This window comes from Oryctolagus cuniculus, chromosome 6 (genome assembly GCF_964237555.1).
Source record: "Oryctolagus cuniculus chromosome 6, mOryCun1.1, whole genome shotgun sequence".
In the NCBI taxonomy this organism is placed as follows: domain Eukaryota; kingdom Metazoa; phylum Chordata; class Mammalia; order Lagomorpha; family Leporidae; genus Oryctolagus; species Oryctolagus cuniculus.
Window position 1 is genome coordinate 116,420,029 of NC_091437.1, and position 26,849 is coordinate 116,446,877.

At 38.4% G+C, this 26,849-nt stretch overlaps 1 protein-coding gene across 1 annotated transcript in view; it reads right to left on the minus strand.

The window, feature by feature from the left end:
* PIP4P2 (phosphatidylinositol-4,5-bisphosphate 4-phosphatase 2) overlaps positions 1-26,849 on the minus strand; it is a 66,969-nt gene that overhangs the window by 4,868 nt on the left and 35,252 nt on the right. Inside the window, exon 5 of the mRNA XM_002710684.5 lies at positions 13,283-13,335. Coding sequence (XP_002710730.1) covers positions 13,283-13,335 — 53 coding nt within the window. The remainder of the gene's footprint in view (positions 1-13,282; positions 13,336-26,849) is intronic.

The following is a 26,849-nucleotide window of genomic DNA, read 5'->3' on the forward strand; positions in this document are numbered from 1 at the left end:
TCAAGCACCTTTAGTGAATGGTAAAGTGAGTTCTCTGATTCGCCTTACTATGGCCAGTGTGAAGATGATGCCTAACACATTGTAACTTCTCAAGCAAAATCTGTTTTGTAAGTAAAATATAGAAATACATCACTGATTATACATAATTTGGAAATGGACTACTCCAAAGAGGTTAATTTTGCAAAAAAATTATTCCTTTTAACTGCCAAATCTTTTTAAAAATTGGTGAAATTTGCTGCAAATACATATCATAAATTTTCCTGATCACCAGAACTCAAACATAAATATCTGGATGACCTGAGGAGTTATTACTATTTTGTCTAGCTTGCTACCTGGACTTATTAGGGCATTTAGGATCCATTGCTTTTGTATTATATTAGACTACTTAGACTACTTTTTGGTTTTAATTCTTATGCATCAATTTAGTGGTTTTCCCGGCCTTATACTTCATAGATGGTTGCTTCTCATTACTCTCTTTGTATGTGCCTCCAGCAGCCTCTAAGCTATCACACATTAAAAACCAAATAAGACTATCAGAATTATGCATTGAATAAGCCAAAGGTATTATGTGATTACCAAAAATCTTTTCCCTGAGCAGGAAAATAAACCTTACTACATAAATTTAGTGTATGAATTCTGCTTAGAAAACTCATGTCCATTTTTTAATCACTCAGCTTAAACAGTCACTGTTTCTGAATTATTAAGTATCATGTCATCATAAGGATAAGGCATTGACAAACAAGTACTTGTTGCATGAATAATAAAAGTTCTTATATACACCTATGTACTGTCTGTATGTGATATATAGTATTGTCTGTACAATACTAAAACTTTCTGTGCAAGTGTTTAACTGTGTGCTCCCATGACTTGTTTTTAGTTGCTCAGTATTCCACATGGGACTTCCGCGTTGATGTGTGAAGATCTAGGCCATTCATTTATACAACTATTTTTCATTATATAAATATAACAGTTTGCTCCTTCTCCCAATTAATAGAAATACAGATATTTTCCTTAACATTTTGCTATTGCACCAGTCTTGCTTTGAACACACTTTTATGTTTCCTTATATACATATGCATAAATTTCTCAAACATACACATAGAAGTAGAATCACTGGATTGTATTCTAGGTATGTTTTCAACTTTAATGAATATCAAATTTATGTCCTCATGAGTGCTATATGAGAGCTTCCATTGCTCCACTCTAATTTTCATCAACGCTTCAATACTTGGTATTGTCCTTACTTTTTAAAATTTCATGGGTGTGAAGGGTATTTTATTATAATTTGAATCTGCACATCCCTGGTTTCTAGCAAGATTAAACATCTTTTCAAATGCTGGTTGGCTACTGACTTTCCTTTTTCTATTAATTGCTTGTCTATATTGCCTCTTTGCCTTCATCATCTGCCTTTTGCATATAATTCACAGATGATGTTTACATAATATGTAAACTATTCCATGCAATTATCACAATGAATATATCTCTTGTAACCTGCGTATTTAAAATTAAATCTTAATAATATCTTTTTCTGAAGAGTTTTGACTAATGAAATCAATAAGATAACTCTAATTTAGTCAAAATTATCAATCTTTCCCTCTAAGGTTTATGGTTTTTTTTATGCCATCATAAATTCTTTCCTACCTCTGTCATAAAAATATTTTTCAATTCTATCTTTCCATAAAATTTTAGCTTTTTGTATTTATCTTGATCCACAGGAAGACAGTCCTTGTATTTGCCAATCTTTACTTTACATATTTTGGTGTTATTTGGTGCACAAAAGTTCAGAATTTGTTTCTGATAAAGTAAGCGCAAAATAGTTATTTTTTTTTTTTTTGACAGGCAGAGTGCACAGTGAGAGAGAGAGACAGAGAGAAAGGTCTTCCTTTGCCGTTGGTTCACCCTCCAATGGCTGCCGCGGCCGGCGCGCTGCAGCCGGCACACCGTGCTGATCTGATGGCAGGAGCCAGGTACTTATCCTGGTCTCCCAATAGTTCTTATTTCAAAGAGTATGAGTTAAGTTACATGTAAAATGTCCTAACAGAGAAACTCAGAAAACAGTAAGTCTAATTTGAAATTTGTTTCTCTACCATATCAAATGCAAAGGCAAATGTACAGCCTCAGACTGGTAAACAGATCTGTTTTGTGATTAAGTAGAATTGCCAGACAACACAGGTACAAGGTTCTTGCTGCAGTAGTCTTTTCCAGTCAATTTGAAGAAGGGAAACAAAAGCACGACAAGAAATGCTTCTCTCTAAGGAGAGTATTAGGAAGCTGTACTTACCACTTCTGTTCACATTTCATTGACCTTCACCTAAACACATGACTATTCTGCAGTCTCTAGCTGGGCAACCAGAAAAACTCTGAATCTGAGTTCACTAAAAAGAGAAAGTGAATAGCAGCCTCCCCTATTTTAATATTTTTTCCTTGGCTAATGTTTCAGGACTATATCTTCTTCAATCCTTTTTACTTTTATTCTATATTCTCCTACTTTTAAAAAAAAAAGCTTATGTATTTATTTGAAAGTCTGAGTGAGAGACAGAGGGAGTGGGACAAGGAGAGGGACAGAAGAGATAGAGAGGGGGTGGGTGGGGTGGGGAGATAGGTCTTCCATCTGCTGGTTCACTCCCCAAATGCCTGCAATAGCCCAGGCTGGGTTAAGCCAAAGCCAGGCGCACAGAACTCCTTCTAGGTAGTGGCAGGGACTTGATTTATCATTTGTTGCCTGAGAGGATGCACATTAGCAGGAAGCTTGATGGAAAGTGAAGTAGCCAGGACTCAAATCAGGTACTCTAACATAGGATGTGGGCATCCCAAGCAGTGGCTTACTCAAATGCACCACAAGGCCCACCCTTATTCTCATTTTTATGTGTTTCTACTTCAAATTGCATATAAGTGTTCTTAGATCCAGTCTGAAAATGTCTGGTGTGCTTTACTGTTAATATTAGTCTAATACATATAGATTACTTCTGCCATCTAATTTTGGCTTTCTGTTGCTTATCTGTTTTCTCTGCTTTTCCACTTTTCTTTCCAGAATTCTTTTAGATTAGCTATAATACTTGTACTACATTTTTACTTACTATTTTCATAGTTTTACAATTTATTTCATTTAGTAGTTGTACTTAAACTTTTAACATACCTATCTTTATTATTATTCTTTTTTAAAATATTTATTTATTTATTTATTTGAAAGGCAGAGTTACAGAGATGCAGAGGCAGAGGGAGAGAGAGAGAGAGAGGGAGAGAGAGGTCTTCCATCCACTGGTTCACTCCCCAGATGGCCTCAATGGCTAGAGCTGCGCCGATCCAAAGCCAGGAGTCAGGAGCTTTTTCTGGGTCTCCCACGTGGGTGCAGGGGCCCAAGGACTCGATCCATCTTCTACTGCTTTCCCAGGCCATAGAAGAGAGCTGGATTGAAGTGAAGCAGCCAAGGCTCGAACCAGTGCCCATATGGGATGTCAGCACTGCCAGCCCCTCTTTATTATTATTATTACTATTATTATTTGTTTGAAAGGCAGAGAGACAGAGAAATTTCCCATCCACTGGTCCACTCCCCAAATGCCTACAACAGCCAGGGATGAGCCAGGCTGATTCCAGAAGCCCCAAACTCAACTCAGGTCTCCAATGTGGGTGGCAGAATTCAACCTGGTGAGCCATCACCCTTGTCTTCCAGTCCATTATTAGGAAGCTGGAATCTGGGACAGGCCAGGATTTGAACGGAGGCTCTGTGAAATGAGATGCAGACACCACAAGTGGTGTCTCAAACTGCTACACCAAACATCCATCCCCATGCATGTCTGGCCGCTAAGAATAAACTTGCTATAAACATTCATGCACAGGATTTTTTAAATTATCTTTTATCTGTCTTCTCAAATTCTTATTTTTTAAAACAACGGGGTCATGGTTATAACATTCCATACCTAATATCATAAATCTGAAGTCTTTGGGAGTCCAATTATCCTATTTATCTTTTTTCTTAATTTGAGAGAAACTCTTTATAGTCTCCCTACAGTGAAACTAAACTTCACCATTTTAAACTGATTTCTGAGATTGCGTTTTCTTAGACCATACAAATGATGTAAAATATAAATATCAAACTCACAATGATTATAAATTCTATATTCTGTAAATTTCCTTTTTTGCTGTGATTTTTTTTCCTGATCTAATCTTTTTATGGAGAATAGTATTTCAAAGATTTTATTGGAAGTGACTAGAATTCCAACCACTCCACCTTTTGTAAGGCAAAAGCCTTCTCTCTCATTCCTCACCTGAGTGCTGAAACCCAAGGCTCTGGGTCTCTAGTTCAATAAAAATCCTCTGGATAGCCCTGCTTATCATTTCTTTCTTTTTTCTTTTTCTTTTTTTTTTTTTTTTTTTTTTTTTTTTTTTTTTTTTGACAGGCAAAGTGGACAGTGAGAGAGAGAGAGACAGAGAGAAAGGTCTTCCTTCCATTGGTTCACACCCCCACCCCCCGCCAATGGCCGCTGCGGCCAGTACACCGCACTGATCCAAAGTCAGGAGCCAGGTGCTTCTCCTGGTCTCCCATGTGGAGGCAGGACTCAGGACCTGGGCCATCCTCCACTGCCCTCCCAGGCCACAGCAAAGAGCTGGACAGGAAGAGAAGCAACCGGGACAGAATCCGGTGCCCCGACCGGGACTAGAACCCGGAGTGCCAGCGCTGCAGGCGGAGGATTAGCCTATTGAGCCACGGCGCCAGGCAATCATTTCATCTTCATGTTTGGACCCTGGGGATTTTCTTAAATCTCATATGAGTCCAGCTACACATTTGAAAGGATGTTTGTTATAGTTAATTCATTTTCAAATTACTGGATGTAAAAGTCAGGAACATATAATAAAAAATATGGACAGTGACTCTCCAAATGGAAAAGATCATTCAATGTTCACAAATCTGTAACCATTCACTTCTTTAAATATTTATTTTATTTATTTGAAAGAGTTACAGAGAGAGGTAGAACCAGAGACAGAGAGTCTTCTACCTGCTGGTTCACTCCACAAATGACCGCAACAGCCAGAGCTGAGCTGATACGAAGCCAGAAGCCAGGAGCTTCTTCCGGGTCTCCCATGTGAGTGCAGGGGCCCAAGGACTTGGGCCATCTTCTACTGCTTTCCCAGGCCATAGCAGAGAGCTGGATCGGAAGAGGAGCCTCCAGGACTAGAACTGGTGCCCATATGGGATGCCAGCACTGCAAGCTGGGGCTTTAACCAGCTGCGCCACAATGCCAATCCCACCATTCACTTTTATCTTGCTAACCTTCTCCTTCACAAAACACCCTCTGGCACACTAGGGTTGTGATGCACACCAGGAAAATGCTAGTGTAACTAGTGCTATAGAAAGTTATAAAAGAAAATAGTGGCACGCATTCTTCTTCATATTACAATTTTCAGATGAGGCAGCCAAGAATAGCTTTATTAGGAGATGCTTAAGAACAAAGATGGAGGGGTGGGCATTGTGATGTAACGAATAAAGCAGCTACCAGCAATGCCAGCATCCCATACGGGCGCTGGCTTCTAACCTGGCTGCTCAACTTCCAATCCAGCAACCTGTTAATGTGCCTAGAAAAGCAGCATGAGATGGTCTAAGTGCTTGGGCCCCTGCACTCATGTGGGAGACCCAGATGAAGCTCCTGAGTTCTGGCCCAGCCCTGGCCAATGTGGCCATCTGCGGAATGAAACCAGCAGATGGAAGATCTCCTTCTCTCCATCTCTTTCCTTCTCCCTTTCTCTCTGTAACTCTTTCAAAATAAGTAAGTCTTTAACAACAACAACAAAAAAAGGATAAAGATGTAAATGGATGAAGGAGTGGGTCATTTTAGGTGATAGACAGCAGAAGTGCTTGGGCATTAAAAAAGAATTTTGTTCAAGGAACAAGAGTAGAATGAACATTTTGCCAGAGAAGATTTCAGCAAATGAATAGGACAAGAAAGGATTTCTGGCTAACTTGAACAGTTAAAATAGATGCTTTTCAGGTAAATGAGAGTGAAGAAAAAAACTAACCAGGATGGGATTAACAGACAGAATTAAGAAATTATATGTTTATAAAAGTAGAAGAATTTGTTGAATCTGGTACATCATGTAGAGGTGGAAGAAAACAAAGACAACACTAGAAAGGTTAGCAAAGATTTAAACTTGAAGGACTCTATGTATATCCTATTAAGAAGTTTAGAGTATGATTTTGTATTTTAGGTTTTGAGTCCATAGTAAACCATATGGTGCATTTGTGCCAACAAGTTAAAAATGTCCTTTGTCTGAATGATTTTATAAGCTGTTAAACAGACGAAGTAGAGCATGTTAGCCATACTTAAAACCTTATCCTAATTTGCCTATTCTTCCCATATGCCCATAAGACTAAATTCCTTGAAGATTATGTGTTTTATTTGAGCATCCAGGACTTAGCACAGGACTATTGGTTGAACTAATAAATACTTACAAAAGGTAGCACTAAACAGGAAAATTATGGGATAACATTTGAGAACAAGAGCTTGCTATTGTGTAAAATGATAAGAGGTGGCTCACAAAGCAGTACCTCAGTGAAGTTAGAGAAATGATATTCAATGATGATTATCATGGATTAAATCAATATCTGTACAGTGTTAGATCCATTATAACATCTGCATGGAATTATAGTACAAGTTGTACATCAGAATGGTAGAACTACATCTCCAACCTAGCAGTGGCCAGGGGTTGTCCAAATAAAATAGAAAGACCCCGTTCAGCCATAACAGCCTCAGCCATTGCATCCATGGGCGACCATGATAGGAGAAAATGCATTCTCCACATATCTGCTGTGAGATAAACACATGACACAGTAGTTTAGTGCTAATGATTTACTTAACTCCCATACCTTAAAAATAATGTTACACTATTTGTGTTTAAAGAAATAAAATGCAGGGCAGGCATTTGGCACAGCAATGAAGCTACTGCTTGGGATGCAGGCTCTGCTTCTGATTCCAGTTTCCTAATAATGAACACTATAGGAGGCAGAAGATGATAGCTCAAGTACTTGAGTTCCTGCCACGCATATGGCAGACCCAGATTGAGTTCCCAGCTCCTGGCTTCAGCCCAGCCCAACCTGGGAACATTGTGAGTATCTGAGGAGTGAACTAGCAGGTGAAAATACTCTGTCACTTTACTTTTCAAATAAATTAAAATAAATTAATTAAAATTTTAAAACATAAGGAAAAAGAAATAAAACTCTCAGAATCTTACTCCAACAGAAAACCATCATTTTTTTTTTTAATGAATGGAATCATTAAAAAAAAAAAAAAACTACAAAACCTACATCTCCGCTATGAGTAGTCACGTGATAACCACATCTGTGCTCAAAGAAGTACGTGACTGCCCTGAGCTCTTCCCGGCTTAGCATGTGACTCAATTCTACAAACCTTCCTTTTAGAATGATATCTAAGCTGATTTATTCCATGCACATTTCCAAGCAAGTTGTTCTTTCAGTAATTGTTACAAAATATTCTTCCTATTAACATACTGTCTTGTGATATTTTAACAAATTGTGAAGTATCTAGACTAGACACTCAATACATCTTTATTTTGGTAAAAAAATATTGTCACTGTTCTAAGACAATTAACTAAGCAAGTCCTTAACCTCTCCTGACAGTTTCTCATTTGTAAAACAAGGCTAAATCCCTGCATTCTAAGGATTGCTGGAAAGATTGCAGCTACTTATACATGTGTATATAGAACAACTATCATGGTGTTTAGCACATGGTCTGCTAATAAACAAGAAGTATTTTGCTTTTTATTTTCCATAAGTATTTTTCTTATCCAACGTAAGGTCCTTGGTGGAGATACATGCAACCTAAGTTTGCTCATTTTTGTTAAAATAGGTGATATACAGAACTGTGTTCATTCACAGGCAAATTCACAGATGTTGTGGGGGTGCAGGTGCATCTATCAAATACAGATTTGTATGTGTACTTATTTGGGGTTATCTACGATGCTTTCCTAGGTACAGACAACTATCGAATTCAGTAACGTTAAGAATTTGGAAGATTAATTTCACAAATAAAAAAGAAACCATTTGTTCCCTTGAAGCCAAAAATATGCTATAAAGAAGTTATTTTCACAGAACTGTCTATATTTAGCAGGAATCATAACAGAGATAAATATTTTTTCTCATATATTTTGTTTTTCAGAAACTTTTAATTATTTTCCCCAGATTTCATTCTTGAGATTTCTCTACTCCTAAAAAGATAAGGTATTATATTACATGAAGAATCATACAGATTATATCATTCTATATTTTCAATTTACAAAATTTAATTGTCAAAACACTGTGGTTTAAGTTATAATTCACACGTAGAAATGTAGTGTAAGTTTAAAAATGCTGTCAAAGGAAAAAATGGATTAGAAAGCAGCATGCTACACAGAGCTAGGAACAAAATGTGTGGAGAATAGGGTAGCAGATACACACTCAAAGAGGAGAAAAAAGTGTCCTGGGGAAGCCCCCATGGGAGGAGGAAAAATGGCTTGAAACTGCGTGGTGAGTGCTAAGACGCACCCAGAGAACCACAGCCCTGGACAGCCTGAGTCAGCAGCATCATTTGGGCGGGTTGGAGGCGGGGGTCTGCAGTAATCTGTGGGGACAGCCAGGGAGAGTATGACGTGGGTCCGGACTGGACCCGGGGAACTGGCAGTTGCTCGTGGTCACCCGGGGTCCTAATGGAAGTGGAGGGGGCCGGCTGCAATCTCTCCAAAACAAAGCCTGTGACCCAGATGAGAGAGGGGGTGGGGGTCATTTTAAATCAGTGCTATGTGCATGCCTGCAGCTCATTGAGACGAGACACCAGAACACAGACACCAGAACACAGCGCTGCCAGCAGCGGCAGGCAGGCTTTAGACCAGGGACTCTGGTGTGCACTTGTGATCCAGAGCTACCAACGGATGGAACGGCCCACAGCCCCCACTGCCTCAGAGCTCCACAGGAAGGTGGCCGAGCAACAAGGAGACAAAGGAACGCCCACACCAATAGCACCCTCTGGTCTGTGTCTGTGGAAGCCCTATATCCTAAGACTTTGGGGCCTCTGTAGCTACACAAAAAGGTGTAGGGCACAGTTAGCTTTGGAGTTCTGCCAGCTCAAGGTGGGTGTTACCCTGGAAACTAGCCCCACCCTAGAGCATTAACCAGAGCCCCCGGCCACACCCACCACATGACACCTGGTATTCACTGAAAGGGCAGACACTCCAAGAGCCACAGAAGCATAACCCCAAAGATAAAAACCAACAGAAGAAAAAATTAAAAATCAATCCCACAAACGCCAAGAAATAAGTCAAAATTAAAGAATCAAGAAAAGGAAGTTACATGAACCCCCAGAGGAACACAATGACACTTCAATATTAGAATGCCATACAAAGAGATCAAGGAAATGCTAGAAACAGAATTTAGAAAATTAATCATAGGATTACTAAAAAAAAAAAAAAAAAAAAAACAACAACAACAACAACAACAAAACCATAGAATAAATACAACCAGGGATATCAAAGATCTCTACAATAAAAATTACAAAACATTAAAGAAAGAAATAGAAGAGACAAAAAAATTGGAAAAATGTTCCATGTTCATGGATTGGAAGAATCAAGATCATCAAAATGTCCATTCTCCCAAAAGCAATTTACAGATTCAATGCAATACCAATCAAAATACCATGGATATTCTTCTCAGATGTAGAAAAAAACTATGATGAAATTCATAGGGAAACAAAGGAGACCCCAAATACCTAAAGTAATCTTATACAACAAAAACAAAGCCAGAAACATCACAATACCAGACTCCAAGACATATACAGGGTAGTTAAAATCAAAACAGTCTGAAATTAGCACAAAAACCAGATGGATAGACCAATGGAACAGAACAGAAACATCAGAAATCAATCCAAGCATCTACAACCAACTTATCTTTGATAAAGTAACTAAAATCAATCCCTGGAGCAAGGACAGCCACTTCAACAAATGGTGCTGGGAAAACTGGATCACTACATGCAAAAGTATGAAGAAAGATCCCTACCTTACATCTTATACAGAAATCCACTCAAAATGGATTAAAGACCTAAATCTACAACCCAATGCCATCAAAGTTATTAGAGAACACTGGGGAAACCCTGCAAGACATTGGCATAGGCAGAGTTGTTGGAAAGGACCCAGAGGTGATCAAAGTCAAAATTACATATAAATTGAGAAGCTTCTGTACTGAAAAAGAAACAATCAACAAAGTGAAGAGGCAACTGACAGAATGGGAGAAAATATTTGCAAACTACACAACTGATAAAGGATTACAACCAGAATATATAGAGATCAAGAAACTCAACAGCAACAAATAAACAACTCAGTTAAGAAATGGGCAAAGGACTTAAACAGACATTTTTCAAAAGAGAAAATCCAAATGGCCACAGACACATGAAAAAAATGCTCAGGATCACTAGCCATCAGGAAAATGCAAATCAAAGCCACCATGAGATTTCACCTCACCCCCCTTAGAATGGCTTTCATACAGAAATCAACAAACAACAAATGCTAGCCAGGATGTGGGGAAAAAGGTACCCTACTGTTGGTGGGAATGTAAACTGGTAAAGCCACTATGGAAGACAGTATGGAGATACCTCAGAAATCTGAATACAGACCTCCCATATGACCCAGCCATCCCACTCCTTGGAATCTACCCAAGGGAAATGAAATCAGCATATGTAAGACTTATCTGTACCCCCATGTAAATTGGAGCTCAATTCACAATAGCTAAGACACAGAATCAACCCAAATGTCCATCAACTGAAAATTGAATAAAGAAGTTACGGGATATGTGCACCATGGAATACTACACAGTGGTGAAAAAAAAACACAGAAATTCTGTCATTTGCAACAGAATGGATGAAACTGGAAAACAGCTTATTTAGTGAAATAAGCCAGCCCTAGGGACAAATACCATATGTTCTCCCTGACCGGAGATAACTAATAGAGCAACAAAAAGGCAATACGTAGAAGTGAAATTGACACCGAGAAGCAATGATTCTGAACAGCCCTTGTCTTGACTATTAAGGAACTGTTTTTTGTTTGTTTTTGTTTTTTTCTTCTTACTATTTGTTGAACTCTTTACTAAACATAGAGTTAACTGTATGTGTATAAAGTTAATTAAAAATAGATCCTAGATCAGCACAGCTCCAGCCAATGCGGCCAATTGAGGAGTGAACCAGTGAATGGAAGACCTCTCTCTCTTCCTCTCCTTCTCTCTCTGTGTAACTCTCACTTTCAAACAAACAAATAAAACTTAAAAAAAAAAAAAACATATAGTGAATAGGAAAGCATTGACAGAGCAGGCCCGAGCCTAAGACATTTAGAAAGCCCTGGTTGCAAGGTTGGCCTTTAGCTGGCAACTGGGAACTCAGACTTTGCAAGAGTTTCTGCCATTCCCTAACTGCTAACAGTGGCTTAATACATGAAACTGTATGAACAACATGGTTCATGTCACCCATCTGGTCTCCCTCTGGAATCCGGAATTTTGCTGTAAGTATGTCTGGGTGACAAGTCCCAGCAGGAGCCCTGGGTGTTGCATCTCTGCTGTGCTTCACCAGAAGACCTTTCACATATCTGGTAACAATTCACCGCTGGAGGACTCCATGGAAAGAGGACTCTCTGAAGCTCACTCCTTTGCATCTTAACTCACAATAGCTAAAATATGGAATCAACCCAGATGTTCATCAATTGATGACTGGATAAAGAAATTGTGGCACATATACACTATGGAACACTACTCAGCCCTAAAAAAAAAATCTGTCTGTTGCAAAATGGAAACCATTATATTTAGTGAAATAAGCCAATCCCAAAAAGACAGATATCATGTTTTCCCTGATCTGTGGTAACTAATAGAGTACCTAAAAGGTAATCTGTAAGTGTGAAAGGGACATTTTGAGATCAATGATTGTTTCCAGTCCTTGTCTATACTGTTGAGGAACAGTGGTTTTTTTTTTCTTCTTCTTCTTCATATTACGTCTTGAACTCCTTACTTAGTGTGGGGTTAATCTTATGAGTATAAAGTAAACTGAAAATAGATCTTTGTAAAAATTAAGAGTGGGAATAGGAGAGAGAGGAATAAGAAGTGTGAGAGTGTGGGTGGGAGGAAGAGGATGGGAAGAATCACTATGTTCCTAAATTTGTGTATATGAAATGCATGAAATTTGTATATCTTAAATATATTTTTAAAATAACTTAAAAAAAGAAGCTCATTCCTAGTTTCCTCTATACTTTGCTCCATGTGCATTGGCTTTTGCTGATTTAACTTTGCATCCCTTTGCTAGAATAAATCACACCTGTGAGTTCAATTGCATATTAATTCCTCTTCGTTCTCCTAGAAAATCAAGAAACTGGGGCCGGTATGGTAGTGTAGTAGGTTAAGCCTCTGCCTGAGGTTCTGGCATCCCATATAGGTGCTGGTTCATGTCCTGGCTATCCTCACTGACCCAGTTCTCTGCCTGGGAAAGCAGTAGAAGATGGTCCAAGTGCTTGGACTCCTGCACCCCTGAGGGAGACCCAGAGGAAGCTCCTGGCTCCTGGCTTCAGATCAAACCCGGCTCCAGCAATCGCAGCATTTTGGGAATGAACCAGCGGACAGAAGGCCTTTATCTCTCCTCTCTGTAACTCTGCTTCTCAAATAAATAAATCTTTTTTAAAAAGTATAAAAGAAAAGAAATTTTGGCATGATATTTGAGATCCTCAATATAGATGCCATAAAATGTCTTTAATCAAAATATCTTCTATTTCCCATTTTTATATTTCCTTTTGCTATCTTCCTTGATTGTATCATTCAGGAATAGAGATTGAATAATTACAACAGACAAATAATTATACAAACTTAGTCATCAGCAGTATTAAGTAGAAGATGAAAAAAAAAGTTAAAAATCATCTTATTATGAACTTCAAAAAAATTTGCATTTTCACCTACATTACAGCCCCTTTATAAATGTAAGTTTCAAATGATGACAATTATTACAACAACTTAGGACATTTGAAAATCCTCTCCAGGTTACTGATTTTTAGCAATTTCGCTTTCCTAGAAAATGATTTCCCTTTAGGAAATGTAATCAAAAGAAAATATACTAATTAGCTTACAGATGTCTTTTTTTTTATCTTGAAAAGCATAAACATATTAAGCACAGTCATTCAATAGTATGCCTTTAAATCAAAATCTATGTATGTGAGCCTTCTGAACTCTGAATTGTTTTCAAGTACTTCTCAATAGTATTTCCAAAGACAGGGAACTTACATTTTTTTGCAGTGTGGGCATTTTGCCAGAGTGTTGAACCTCAGTTCCATCCACTGTAAAATAAATAAAGAGGGATTGAAAAGAAAAACAGCTGAAAATTATTCAATCTGATAAGCTGTTTCTTTTGGCTTAAATGTCATCAGAGATCACAGCAGAAGCAATAGCCTTCTCCCAGTTACATGAGCTTTTCCCTCAACTCTCTTCTCCCCTGCCGTAGAGCATGGTTCAGGATCCACCCCTGAAACAGTTCCCATGACTTTTCTAAGGTTCTGACGCAATCCAGGTTTGTTTTATGACGAAAACTAAATGTGATGCCAAAATTAAGGTCATCTCCTTTGGTTATCGTATTTCACATACCTTGAAACATGTTCCTTTAAATCTTGAAGGCCACATTTCTAAATAGCTGAATATTTATATTCATTACTATTACTTATGTGAGAAAGTCACAAAGCACATAAACTAAACATCTTAGAAACAGGTGGAACTGAAGTCAGATAGCTGCCCCCTGCTCTGTCATTACTTACATAACAAAAACATGTAACTACTCTGGGGCAGTTTTCTCCCCTATAAAGGTAGATACTACAAAGTGCTACCTTCTTCATAGAAATGTTATTCAGATACATGAAATAGCACACTGGTAACAGGTTAAAGTCTTAGAACCAACATGCAATATAAATTTAAAGTAAATCTTTACTCCATAAAACATATTTTAAAAAAGTTTTCTAATCTTCCATCTGATTTATTTTCCTATATACCTTCTTACAGAGTACATTTTCTTCTTTATAGTTTAAGGAGAATTTCTTTAAGTACTTCAGTTTTATCATCAGAACTACATTAGTTTTCTCAAAATTAATTTTTCTAGGAGTCCAAATCACCAATTTTTCTTTTCAGAAGCTTCAAATTATAGGTACAGGGGGGGTTTCAATAACTTATACATGTTCAAATGTTTTCCATGCAAAAGAAGATATCTTTTAAAATATCTGATACATGCTTTTTATTTTTTCTTTTGTGATCAGATTTAAGAAAAGAAGAAACAAATTTAAGTTTTCTGGGCCGGCGCCGCGGCTCACTAGGCTAATCCTCCGCCTAGCGGCGCCGGCACACCGGGTTCTAGTCCCGGTCGGGGTGCCGGATTCTGTCCCGGTTGCCCCTCTTCCAGGCCAGCCCTCTGCTGTGGCCAGGGAGTGCAGTGGAGGATGGCCCAGGTGCTTGGGCCCTGCACCCCATGGGAGACCAGGAAAAGCACCTGGCTCCTGGCTCCTGCCATCGGATCAGCGCGGTGCGCCGGCCGCAGCGCGCCAGCCGCGGCGGCCATTGGAGGGTGAACCAACGGCAAAAGGAAGACCTTTCTCTCTGTCTCTCTCTCTCACTGTCCACTCTGCCTGTCATAAAAAAAAAAAAAAAAAAAAAAAAAAAAAAAAAAAAAAAAAAAAATTTAAGTTTTCTGGATTCTTTTTTCTTCATATTCATTTCAAATCCTATAAAATTTAATTAACCTTAATATGACCTCTCTCACAGAAACACAGAAAGAAATACATCCATACCTACATTTAGAAACTGGTACAGAGTATTAAGCAGTGAAAGAGGAAAGAAATATTAGTAAATGTTCTTTTATACTTCTGTAATAGGTTTAGGACAGTTCCTGAATTTGTAATGTCATTTCAAATGTTACCTAACAAGGACAAATTTCAGTTTTTCTGGATTTATTTTTGTCTTGTTCTGTGTGCTTAGTTAAAAGAAGCAAGATAGTTTGAGAAGGCAATTACAAAGCTCTTGAGTCAATAATAACTCTAATTCCCTGAGTTGAGGCTAATACATTCACATAGATATTCCAGTGGACTATCATTTTACAGTGTTCTTTATTTTAGCACAGATTATTTGTGGTGAACTCAATTGTAACTGAGAAAACAGTTCAGATTTTATTGTGTAATTAGGAAGATTTTACTGTGTAATTAGTAAGTTACACAGTCAGCAACCTAACACATCTGGTTTTGTTATCTAAATACAGTCACCCCTTGGTCCAAAAGAGATTAGTTCCAGGACACCCTCATGGATGCCAAAATACCAGGATGCTAAAGTTTCTTATATGAAATCATGCAGCATTTGCATATAACCTAACAGTGGGCCTTCATTATCAGTGGGTTCTGCATCCATGGATTCAACTAACTTGGAAAAAAAAACTCTGTTTGCATTGAACACCCACAGACTTTTTTATCCTGGTCATTATTCCCTAAGCAATATAATCAGCAACTATTTACATGATATTTACATTGTATTGGATATTATAAGTAATCTAGAAATGACTTAAAGTATATGGGATGATGTGCTAGGAGATTTTCTCTTTTCATGATTCTAGAAAACTCAGAGCTAATTTTTTCAACTCTTCAGGAATAAGTATTATACATTAATTCATATTTTTCTGTCCTATTTCTATTTCTCTGGACATTTTTTGTATTTTATCTTCAATCCTTTTGAAATTAATATATTTTTAACTTGTCTCAATAGATTTTTAGACCTTGAAAACCAAGTTTGAAACAAAGTAGGGAATAAACAAGTGAATTATTCTAATAGTCAAAGTTTCAAGAGTAAAGAAACTACTACAAAGAATATACAATTATTCATGATCAGCATAATAACAAGGATAAGGCTGTAAGTCAGAATTAAGAGCTCTGTAGTGAGTACATTCTTCATAGCACCGAGCATCTCTAATTAATCTGAAACTCTAAAAAGCAAAACTCACCCTCTAAGTATTTATTATATCCCCTATCATCAAAAACTTTAATCTCCAGAAACTTTGCAACCATATTAAAATATCATATTTTAACTGAAAATGTCATTTCTTTTTAAAAAAATTAAAATTTTTAATCATAATCACTGTGCTGATATGATTCACTTGTCTGCACTGAAGATTAAGTAAAAAAGAACAAGTTTTAGAACTTAATCTCAGGAGATTCCAAGATGGCAGAATAGGGAAGGAGCTTGCTGCTCTAGTCTAGGGGAAGACAGATAAAAGTGGAGAGAGCGTACTCTCAGGGAAGAGCTAGGGAGAAAACTGCAGATGAAACTCCATGCAAATTGGAGGGACACTGTGGATCTACATGGAGGGTGTGGACATGCACAACTCAAGACCCCAGCAGCTGAGAGTGTCAGCACCCGCTTTGGAGAGTGAGGTGAGACCAGACTGCAGTAGCCCAAGCCACTGGTGATAAAGCTGTGGGAAGAGCCTGGTGTGAGTTTGGCTTAGAGTCCTGTGCGGGACAGTGCACCTGCCAACCTAGAGGGAAAATAGAAGGGAGGCATATTTCTCTCTACCGGACCACCCGGCACTGGTGTTCTGTAACTGGCTGAGAGAAGGAAGGTGTCATTTTGGATGTATGTAACAGATGCACCAGCTTGTGTCTGCACGCTCACCAACCAGCTGAGACACCTGTCTGGCTGGGAGAACTGACAGGGGGTTAGGCACCTGTAACTGTTGGGAGCCTTGTATTCTGGGACACACAGTGAAAACACTGTGGCTGAGTGGGAGGGCATGGGGTATGGCTTAGTCTCTGGGCAGTCACTGTTGGTGACTCTGCACACTCAAGGCTCCCTGATTGCCTGAAGAGGGTCATTACTGTGGGATCTGTGCTCACAATGAGAACTGCATGGATCCTTTGTGTGGTTCTTGTGGCAGCATGGATGAATATTGCACCCACTGGGGCTAGTGCTTGGACATTGGTTTCCTTGGAGAAGGAGGTGAGTGTGAGACTATGGCAACAGAGCTGAACAACCCGCCCCTCTGATTAAAAAAAAAAAAAAAAAAAAAAAAAAAAAAAACAACAACAAACTTTGGGGTTACCTTGGACATTTGCCTCATCCTGGAGCACTGAACAGAGCTCCCTGGCTACACCCAGCACATGCCTCTGGTTATTCACTGAAAGAACAGACGCTCCACTAAGCCACAGAGGAATAGTCCAGAGACAAAAGCCATCACAGAGGAAAAAAAAATCAAGTATCTGTACAACTGCATAAAGATAAATGCAGGAATTCAAGAAACAAGATAACATGATGCCTCCAAAGGAACATAACACTTAAATATTAGACTGTGGAGATGAAGAGATTAAAGAAATACAAGGAACAGAATTCAAAAAATTGATCGTAGGATACCTCAGAAGTAAGCACAAGCAAATCCATGAATTAAAGAAATCCATACATGACAGGAATGATGAAAAAGGATATTCCATGTTAATGGAAACCAAAAAAGATTTGATATAGCTATACTAATAACAGACATAATAGACTTTAACACAAAAACTGTTAAAAGAGACAAAGAAGGGTACTATGTAATGGTTAAGGGATCAATTCAACAGGAAGATGTGACTATAATAAATGTATATGCGCCCAATTACAGGGCATCTGGATATTTAAAAAAAATGTTAATAGATCTAAAGGGAGATATGTTCTCCAACACAATAGTAATGGGGAACTTCAATACCCTCTTTCAGCAATGGACAGATAAGCCAGACAGAAAATGAGCAAGGAAACAACAGGGTTAATCAACATTATAGACCAAATGGACCTAAAGAATATCTACAGAACATTTCATCCTACAGTTGCAGAACACAGATTCTACTCACCAGTGCATGGAAATTTCTTTAGGATACAGTACATGCTAGGCCACAAAGCAAGTCTCAGAAAATTAAAAAAAAATTGAAATCATACCATGTATCTTCTCTGACCACAATGAAATTAAGTTGGAAATCAACAACTCAAGAATCTTTAGAACATAAGCAAACACATGGAAACTGAACAACATACTCCTAAATGAACAGTGGATCATAGAAGAAACCAAATCATAAATCAAAAATTTCTGGAAATGAATGAAAACAACAATACAACATATCAAAACTTCTGGAATAGAGCAAAAGCAGTGTTAAGACAAATGTTTATAGCGATTGGTGCCTATATCAAGAAATTGGAGAGGTACCAAATAAAGGAGCTATCAATGCTTCTCAAGCACCTAGAAAACAACAGGAAACAAAACCCAAAATTAGTAGGAGAAAAAATGCTTAAAATTAGAGAAGAAATAAACAAAATTGAAACAAACAAAAAAATACAAAAGATCAGCAAAACGAAGAGATGGTTTTTTGAAAAACTAAACAAAATTGACACATCATTGGTGCAACTAACCAAAAAATTGAGGGAGAAGACCCAAATCAATAGAATTAGAGATGAAAAAGGAAATGTAACAACAGACATCACAAATAAAAAGAATCATCAGGAATTAGTACAAAGAGGTTTATGCCAACAACTCGTGAGACCTAGAAGTGGACAGATTCTTGGGCATATACAATCTACCTAAATTGACCATGAAGACATAGAAAACCTAAACAGACCAATAACCAAAATTGAGACTGCATCAGTTATAAAGACCTTCCCAATAAAGAATGGCCAGGACCAGATGGATTCACTACTGAATTCTAACAGACATTTAAAGAACCAACTTCAACTATTCTCAAGCTATTCAAAATAATTGAAAGAAAAGATATCCTCCCAAACTCCTTCTATGAAAACAGAATTACCTTAATTCCTAAAACTCAAAAAGATACAAAAGACCAATTTCCCTGATGAACACAGATGCAAAAACTCTCAACAAAATACTAGTTAATTGAATCCAGCAACACATCAGAAACATCATTCACCCAGACCAATTGGGATTTATCTCTGGTATGCAGGGATGGTTCAACATTCACTCATCAATCAATGTAAAATACACGACATTTAAAAAAATGAAGAACAAAAACCATATAATTATCTCAGTGGATGCAGAGAAAGCATTTGATAAAATACAACATTCTTTCAGGATGAAAACTCTAAGCAAATTGGGTATAGAAGGAACATTCCTCAACACAATCAAGGCAAATTATGACTAACCCATGGCCATAACCCCATTCATATGGAATCAGGAAAAGTTAGAAGCATTCCCACTGAGATCTGGAACCAGACAAGGATGCCCACTCTCAACCACTGCTATTTAATATAGTCCAAGAAGATTTAGCCAGAACCATTATGCCAAAAAAAGTAACCAAAGAGATTCAAATTGGGAAGGAGAAAGTCAAGCTATCCCCATTCGCAAATGACATGATTCTATATATAGGGGATCCAAAAGACTCCACTAAGAGACTACTGGAACTCAAAGAAGAGTTTGGTAAAGTGGCAGGATATAAAATCAACACACACAAATCAATAGCCTTTGCATACACAGACAATGCCACAGCTGAGAAAGAACTTCTAAGATCAATAAATGCACAATAGCTGCAAAAAAATTAAATACCTTGGAATATTTTGAACCAATATTTTTGAACCAGTATCTCTACAATTAGTGTTACAAAACATTAAAACATTAAAGGGAGAAATATAAGACACAAAAAATGGAAAAAACTCCCATGTTCATGGATTAGAAGAATCAGTATTATCAAAATGTCCATACTACTGAAAGCAATTTTCAGATTCAGTGCAATACCAATCAAATACCAAGGACATTCTTCTCAAATATATAAAAAATGATGTTGAAACTCATATAGAAACAAAGAAGAGCCCAAATAGCTAAAGCAATCTTATACAACAAAAACAAAGTCAGAGGTATCACAATACCAGATTTCAAGACATACTACAGGGCAGTTTTCATCAGAACAGCCTGGTAAAAAAGAGATGGATAAACCAATGAAACAGAATAGAGATGCCAGAAATCAACCCACGCATCTACAACCAACACCTTTGACAAAGGAGCTAAAATAAACCCCAGGAGAAAGGATAGTCTCTTCAAAAATTAGTGAAGGGAAAACTGGATCTCTACTTGCAGAAGTATGAAGCAAGACCCCTACCTTATACCTCATACAAAAATCTTTTCAAAAGGGATCAAAGACCTATAGAATGAAATCTATGACCTAATATCATCAAATTATTTTTTTAAAGATTTTATCTGAAAGTCAAGAGTTACACAGAGAAAGAGAAGGAGAGGCAGAGAGAGAGAGGTCATCCATCCACTGGTTTACTCCCTAGATGGCTGCAATGGCTGCAGCTGTGCCAATCTGAAGCCAGGATCCAGGAGCCAGAAGCTTCTTCCGGGTCTCCCATGTGGGTGCAGGGGCCCAAGATGACCCAAGTGGGTCATCTTCCACTGCTTTCCCAGGCCATAGCAGAGAGCTGGATTGGAAGTGGAACAGCCATGTCTCGAACCAGTGCCCATATGGGATGCCATCACTGCAGACGGTGGCTTTACCCACTATACCACAGTGTCGACCCCTATACCATCAAATTATTAAAGAACAAAACCCTACAAGACAATGCAAAAGCAAAGACCTCTTGGAAAAGACCCAGGAACACAGGCAATCAAAGCCAAAATTAACAAATGGGATTACATCAAGCTGAGAAGCTTCTGCACTGCACAAGAAATATTCAGCAAAGCAAAGAGGCAACCGACAGAATGGGAGAAATTATTTGCAAACTATGCAGTTGATAAAAGATTAATAACCAGAATATATAAAGAGCTCAAGAAACTCAAAAACAACAAAACAAACAACCCAGTTAAGAAATGGACAAAGGACTTAGGTATTTTTCAAAAGAGGAAATCCAAATGGCAAAATCTGACACATTGAAAAAACTCAGGATCACTAGCCATCAGGGAAATGCAAATCAAAACTATAATGAGGTTTCACCTCACTCCTGTTAGAATGGCTTTCATACAGAAATCAACAAACAACAAACACTGGCCAGGATGTGGAGAAAAAGGTACGCTAATCCACTGTTGGTGGGAATGTAAACTGGTATAACCATTGTGGAAGACAATAAGGAGTTACCTCAGAAATCTGAATATAGAACTACCATATGAGCCAACCATCTCACTCCTAGGAATTTACCCAAGAGAAATGAAATCAGCATATTCAAGAGTTACCAGTACCCCCATGTTTATTGCAGCTCAATTCACAATAGCTAAGAAATGGAATCAATCCAAACATCCCTCAACTTCTATAGAAGTGAAATTGACACTTTGAGATGTGATGACTTTGAACAGCCCTTGTCTTGACTGTTTAGGAACAGTTTTTCTTTTTTTTTTTTTATACCACTCGTTAAACACTATGTTAAATTAGAAGTTAATCTCTGGCTTGCATATTATTTTAATAACTGGAGAGGTACCTAGTTGTATAAATTAGTTTTTAAAATAATTTTAAAATTTTATCTAGCAGTTTAAAGACCAGTGAGAATGCCTGCCTGCTTCTAACACTGGAGTACCTACTTTTAACTCCTGGGTCCACCTCCTAATTCCAGCTTCCTGCTAATGCAAACCTTGAGAGGCAGTGGGGATTGTTGGATCCCTGCCATCTACTTAGAAGACTTGAATTGATGTCCTAGTTCCAAGTTTCTGCATGGCCCCACCCCAGTTTGTTTTAGGCATTTGAAAAGTGAATCAGCATATGAGAGTTTCCTCTCTCTCTCTCTCCCTCTCCCTCTATTTCTCTCTCTCCCTCCCTCAAATAAATTCTATAAAAAAGAAAAAATAATAACAAAAATCATGTCACACACATCTTTCTAAACTCTCAATTAGATTATTCTCTAGAATTCACTGACAGATTATTCCAAAATATTAAATATAAATCTTTGCAAAAGTTATCTAATTTCCCATTTTCGGTCATTGTCTTTTCCACTCTATTAATAGTATGGCAATTCTCATATTCTTTATGTTATTCCTGACCATCATCAATACTTTTTTGAATAATAAAGCTAAACACCCCATCTTGTACATCTTAAAGTTTGCTCCTATGCAATCCATTCTAGGCACAGCATTTGTATAAACAGAATGAAGCATCAAGCTCTACTAAAGCTTTCCAATATTAGAAAAACATCACGTCCTCCAGGCTAGGTGATCTGTGTATACACTAATGCATTCTGTCTTTCCCTACTCGGTCCAAATACATTTCATGTAATTCTTATTTAAATTGTCTGTCTCTGCCTATTAGATTAGAAAATACCACAAAGGCAGAGACTGTGTTCACCATTGTTCCCCCAGTACCTAACCCAGTGTCTAGCATATACTCAATCTATATTGTTCAATAATGAAATCAGCTCATTTGTAATGTGGCTACAAGGATCATACATTGGCAAGGATTTGGAATATAAAACAGAACAGAGCAGAATATAAGGTAATTATGGAAGGCAGATGAAGTAAGTTGAAAAAAATCTATCTAGATTTATAAATTGTAATTTCAAAATATAGTTATCTAAATATAAGAAAGAAAAGGAATATAAATATGTTCCCCATATATTTAACAATGAATATGCTTGGCATCTACAAAGTCAATATATTACAATTTTTAAAATGAAAATCTGTTACCCATCCCACCATGTATATTTTCTAATTTGTATGCTCAGTTGCTGATTTAATCGATGAAATTTAAAAGCAAGGAAGGTTTTTACCGTGTCCTTCTGGATTAGAAAAATTCTAACAATTCTGTGTAAATGTAGCAAGTTGAATAAATGCATGTATATACATTTCCTGTTCCAAATATGACTAAAATGATCATATATGAATTTTACAATGTATAATACCTTAAAGACAAATAAAACTGGAAGGACTATGGCTTCAAAGTTTTAGACAATTGAAAGCAAACAGAGACTTGGCAAGTGACTTAGTGAAATGATTTGGAACTCAACTCCCTGCAGAGAGACATGCCAATAAAAACAGGCTGGGACATACGAGGAATCTCATAACAGTTCACGTATTGAACCTACTTTCAAAGATGGAACTTAAAGCTAGAAATAAAATCAGGAACTTGCACTCTCATGTTCGTGATAGGACTAATCACAAAAATCAAGATACAGAAACAATCACCGGCTCATAAGCAAATGAATGGATAAAGAAATTGTGGCACATACATGCAATGAATTCTTTTTCAGCATTAAAAAAACAGAAAGAAATCCCATCATATATGACAACATGGATGAACCTGGAAGACATTAAGCTAAGTAAAAACAAACCAGATACAGAAAGAAGAACACTGCATGATTGTGCCTCTCAGTGGAATCTGAAACAGTCAGACTCATTGTTGCAGAAGGTAGAACAGTGAGATGGAGAGGGAAACAGGAAGATGTGGGTTGAAAAGTACAAAGTTTCAGTTAGGCATGATGAATAGTTTACTGAGATCTAATATACAATGTGATGACTATAGTTAATAAAACTCATTTTTTTACTTGAAATTTACTGAGAGTACAGATCTTAAGGGTCTCATCACACATGCAAACAATAACTATATGAGGTGAGCAAAATATTAATTTGCTTGTGGCAGACATTTCACAATGCATATGGGTATCAAAACACCAACTTGTACACCTTAAATGTATGAGTATACGATTTCTGTTTGTTGCTTATATTCCAATAAATCTAGGGAAAAAAAAGGAGTAATGCTTGTGAACTCTCTCCCTTTACCACAGAACCAGAAAACTACCCTTCCCCAACATATTCAAAAAAGGAGTGATTGGGGCCAGCTCTGTGGCACAGGTTAATCCTCCACCTGTGGTGCCAGCATCCCATATGGGCACCAGTTCTAGTCTGGGCTGCTCCTCTTCTGACCCAACTCCCTGCTGTGGCCTGGGAAAGCAGTGGAGGATGACCCAAGTGCTTTGGCCCCTGCACCCACGTGGGAGAACCAGAAGAAGCCCCCGACTCCTGGCTCCTGGCTCCTGGCTTCAGATCGGCTCAGCTCCAGCCTGTCGCTCCCCCTCTTCGCGGAGGAACGACACAGGACCCTGCGCTGTTCTTTTGTCTGCTCGGCCCTTCCCGGGTTTGCTGCTGGTTCTTCCCGGGTTGGCTACCGACCCTTCCACCTCTGTGGAAGGGCGGTTCCCCCTGCCACTTTCCCCACTTCCGCAGGGGAGCGGCACACCGCCGGCCGGCTCTCTCAGGGGCTGCACAGGTGTTCCTTCAGATAGATGTTCCTGGTGCATGGTGTCTCTCTCCTCCTTTATAGTCCTCTTCCACCAATCCCAACTCTGCTACCTACACGCCGAGTACGCTGCTCTCCTCCAATCAGGAGCAGGTCCTGCTGTTTATTGGTTGAACTGGAGGCAGCTGTGTAGAAGCTGCTTCTCCCTTCTCAGCGCCATATTGTGGGAGAGCAGATGTATAGAATAAGTCTTAATTCCAGTAACAGTCTAGTTCGAGTTGCTCCCCACACCAGCCATTTCAGCCATTTGGGGAGTAAACGAGCAGATGGAAGACCATCCTCTCTGTCTCTCCCTCTCACCGTCTGTAACTCTACCTCTCAGATAAATCAATAAAATCTTAAAAAAAATGAAAAGAGTGATTTATTCTAATGATACTGGACTAGGGAACCTGTGCTCTTAGAAACTCCAAGCATGGAAGAAGGCAGGAATAAAATACCACTCTAAACACAAAGGCATTAAGTTGAACTCTTCAATCTGAACAAAAGGTAAGGTTCTCACTGCTATTACCTCTCTCTGCAGCTAGAATCTTATCTCCCAGGCTTATCTCTCAACAAATTAGAGGATCTTTACACCAGACATTTTCCCTAACAAGACTTGCTGATACTAATGGTTTACAGTTCTTCATCGAAAAAGCAGGAGGCAGGGAAGCAAGGGGAAGCTAGCCCCTGCCTGTGTGTGCAGAGATTCCAAACAGTGACTTATTCCCAAATATAAATAAACTTGTGAACAAAACTGTCATGAAGAAAAACAAACAGAAAAAGAGGGGAGAAAACAGAGATAAGGCACAGCAAAAGAACGATATCTCAGAAAAAATACTCAATAGTTTCAGAAAGGTGTCATAAATAGGAGGATGGTATGGAAAAGAGGGCAGGAGAGTCTGGTGCAGTTGTTAAGATTCTGCTTGGGATGCCACATCCCATATCAGAATGCCTGAGTTTGAGTTCCAGCTTCACTTCCCATTCCAGCTTCCTGCTAACACACTCCCTAGCAGGCAGTGGATGATGACTCAAGTCCTTGGATCCCAGGCCAGCGCCGTGGTGTAGCCGGTAAAACCACTGCCTGCAGTGCTGGCATCCCATATGGGTGCCAGTTTGAGTCCAGGCTGCTCTAATTCCAATACGGGCCCCTGCTAATGCACCTGAGAAAGCAGCAGAGAATGGCCCAAGTGCTTGGGCCCCTGCATCCACGTGAGAGATCCAGAAGAATCTCCTGGCTCCTACCTTCAGCCTGGCCTAGCCCCAGCCATGGAGGTCATTTGGGGAGTGAACCAGCAGATGGAAGATTCTCTGTCTCTCTCTAACTCTGCCTTTCAAATAAATAAATAAATAAATATTTAGGGGGAAAAAAAGTGTTTGGGTCCCTGCCACCCGTGTGGGAGAACCAAAGAATTCTTGGCTTTCTGGCTTGAGTTTGGCCCAGCCCCAGATATACTATAGGTATTTCAGGGAGTGAAGCAGTAGATGAAAAATCTGCCAGTCTCTCTCTTTACTTTTCAAGTAAATAAAATAAATGAAGAAAAAAATTTTTTAATGGAAAAAAAATCAGAGAACAAACGAAGGCTCTTGGAAATTAAAAATTAAGTTAGATCATCTGACCTGAAAATTTTAAATTAAATTTAGAAGATCTAGATGAAGTTTCCCAGTAAGCAAATTAAAAAGCCAAAATCAAAAAGAAAGAGAGAGACAGAGAGAATGGATTCATCCAGGTGGTCTAACACAAGGAGCTCTAAGAAAATGGACACAGGAAAAGCAGACTGAACTGTTTGGCGGGCCCACTGAGCATCCAGACAATGAATTACAAAAGATCATGGTATAGCCTCGTGATATTTAATAAGACGGGGGGAAATCACAGAAGAAAGAGGAAAATAAGAGAAATAAAAATGAAAACATACATCATATAGAAAGGATGAAGAGTCTGAACAGCTGCTGATTTTCTCATCAACAGCGTGAGAAAGCCTTTACATTTCTGAGAGGAAACACTGGCAAGCTGGTATTCTACAGCTAAGCAAATTATATGGGATGAATGTGAAGTTGATTTGAAAAGGTTTAGGAAAAAAAGGGCTCAAATTTATTTTCAGTCATCTTTTCTCGGTAAGCTCCACCAACACGAAGGAGAAGCCAAACACTGTGAGCGCAGCATGGGATCTGACACAGGAAAGAGGCCGAGGGAATTTGAGCATGATGGAGAGGGAGGCTCCCAAGATGACAGCTGTGCAGCAGAGAGCCGACATAACAGATTCTCTGATGCATCTGACCATTTAGACAGGGGTTTTCTATCTATAACAGAATACGGGAAGAACTAGTGTTTGTATGTAGAAAATAAAATCAAAAGGGAATGGAAATTATTCATAAATCCAAGAAAATATGAAAAGCATATAAGACACATGTACCATACTACTTCGCTTAGCTATGAATGTAATTTATCTAATCAAAAAATACTTAGGCATAAGAAAGTAAATGAATACTAAACATGTATGGAACAAAATATAATTCCACTGAAAGTATGGAAAGGAATAGAGTAGGAGGCATGAGTACTAAATCCACAAGTTAAATATTAGAAGGTGGTGGGTAATACCTAAAATGTTCTT